The following is a 2,500-nucleotide window of genomic DNA, read 5'->3' on the forward strand; positions in this document are numbered from 1 at the left end:
TGACGATTGAGAGTCCATTGGATCTTTGGAATGCTTTAAAGCACAGATACGATCACCAAAAGATGGTGTTGCTTCCAAAGGCAAGACACGACTGGATGCATCTCAGATTCATGGACTTCAAGTCCGTGGATGAGTACAACTCGGCCTTGTTCAAAATCGTCTCTATACTAAGGCTGTGTGGTGAAGAAGTGTCCGATGTGATGATGCTTGAAAAGACCTATACGACTTTCAATCAGTCGAATTCTGTGTTGCAGCAGCAGTACAGAACAAAAGGTTTTGCCACATATACTGATCTGATCTCATGTCTTCTCCTGGCCGAGGCAAACAATGAACTCCTTATGAAAAATAGTGGAGCTAGGCCGGCCGGGACAGCACCATTACCCGAAGCCCATGATGTTGAAAGGAAAGATCCCAAAGAAATCAACTACGCCCAAGACAACAGGAAACCATACGGTCAAGCCGTGGTGGGTACAGGGGACGTAGACGTGACAATCATAACGGTAGAGATAGCTACTCAACCGGCCGAAGGGGAAACCACAATAACCGTGGTCGTGGTTCCAATTACGGTCGGGGCCGAGGGAGTTATGGCCGTGGACGAGGTGGCATATCCAAACCATCTTACACGTCCAAGTCCTTATGTCACAGATGCGGGATGGACAATCATTGGGCCAAGAACTGCAGAACTCCAAAGCACTTGTGCGAACTCTATCAAGAGAGTATCAAGAACAAGAACCCGGAGGCAAATATGATCCAAGAAAACGGTCATGATGACAAGGGATATGATGCTGATGATGAATCCGACAGGGACAGCAAAGATGACCAAATGGATTTTGAAACTTCTGATTGTCTAAAGGACTAGTTTTTCGAATCACATTGTCTTATTGCTTTATGTGTTTGATTTGGTGTTTTTACTTTATGAAATGACATTTACATTAATGAAAGTTTTAAAGTCTCTAAAGTCTAGAAATTTTATTTATAGAAATGAATGATGAGATGAGTATACTTGTGGTGGATAGTGGCACAAGTCACACGATCCTAAGAGACAAAAGGTATTTCATGAATCTCACAATGCAAAGTGCAAAGGTACAAACCATTGCGGGTGAGGCCAGCCTGATTGAAGGTCACGGCCAGGCCTATGTGATGATGCCAAAGGCACTCACCTAGAGATCAAAACCGCCTTGTATTCCCCAAGCTCTAGAAGAAGCTTATTGAGTTTCAAGGACATAAGGTTGAACGGTTTCCACCTTGAAACATGGGAAGAAGGAAACAAAGAATTCCTTAACATAACTTTGATCACCAAAGGCAATAAAAAGATCCTAGAGACCATGCCCGCAATGTCTACTGGTCTTTACTATGCAAGGATCAGTATGGTCGAGGCAAATACCTCAGAGCTATTCACTTTATGGCATAACCGGCTTGGCCATCCCGGAACAGGAATGATGCGAAAATTGATGATGAATTCTTAGGGCACACGTTTAAAGGAGTGATCCCACGAAATCTCACATGTGCTGCATGTGCACAAGGGAAACTCATAACTAGGCCATCACCAGCCAAGGTTAATAAAGAAACCTTGAACTTTCTGGAAAGGATCCAAGGGGACATATGCGGACCAATACACCCACCATGTGGGACGTTTAGATATTTCATGGTCCTCATTGATGCATCGACCAGATGGTCGCATGTATGCTGTTGTCCACTCGGAACCTAGCCTTTGCACGGCTGCTTGCTCAGATGATAAGGCTGAGAGCACATTTCCCAGACTTTCCACTCAAGACTATACGTCTAGACAATGCTGGTGAGTTCACGTCCCAGGCGTTTAATGAATACTGTATGTCCATGGGGGTAAAAGTAGAACACTCCGTGGCACATGTCCATACACAGAACGGCTTGGCCGAATCTTTCATTAAACGTATCCAGCTGATAGCCCGTCCATTACTTATGAAGTCTAAACTTCCGGTATCAGCATGGGGACATGCGGTTTTACATGCAACGGAACTGATTCGCATCAGGCCATCTAGTGAGCATAGATATTCGCCATCCCAATTACTTAAGGGTCATGAGCCAGACGTGTCCCACATCAAAACGTTTGGATGTGCCGTCTACGTTCCAATTGCTCCACCACAGAGAACTAAGATGGGACCGCAGAGGAGGATGGGAATATACGTAGGATATGAATCCCCAAGCATTATAAAGTATCTTGAGCCAACAACCGGTGATTTGTTTAAGGCCAGATACGAAGACTCACAGTTTGATGAGTCCACATATCCGTCCTTAGGGGGAGATAACAGCCGGTTGATAACAAAAGAAATAGAATGGTTTAGACCATCGACATCTTGGCAAGATCCTCGGACTAAAGATTGTGATTTAGAAGTCCAAAAGATAATACATCTTCAAGAGCTAGCTAATAGATTGCCAGATACATTTGCTGACCCAAATAGAGTGACAATATCACATATCCCGGCATGTAATGCACCTGTAAGATTAGACGTCCAAGATGGAC

At 44.3% G+C, this 2,500-nt stretch overlaps 1 protein-coding gene across 1 annotated transcript in view; it reads left to right on the forward strand.

Moving 5' to 3' along the window:
* The window catches only part of LOC125605999, an 899-nt gene extending 40 nt beyond the window's left edge, over positions 1 to 859 (forward strand). Inside the window, exons 1-2 of the mRNA XM_048775324.1 lie at positions 1 to 259; positions 475 to 859. The exon at positions 1 to 259 is cut by the window's left edge and continues 40 nt beyond it. Coding sequence (XP_048631281.1) covers positions 1 to 259; positions 475 to 859 — 644 coding nt within the window. The remainder of the gene's footprint in view (positions 260 to 474) is intronic.
* Positions 860 to 2,500: the final 1,641 nt, after the last annotated feature.

Source organism: Brassica napus, unplaced genomic scaffold, assembly GCF_020379485.1.
Source record: "Brassica napus cultivar Da-Ae unplaced genomic scaffold, Da-Ae ScsIHWf_827;HRSCAF=1181, whole genome shotgun sequence".
Taxonomy (NCBI): domain Eukaryota; kingdom Viridiplantae; phylum Streptophyta; class Magnoliopsida; order Brassicales; family Brassicaceae; genus Brassica; species Brassica napus.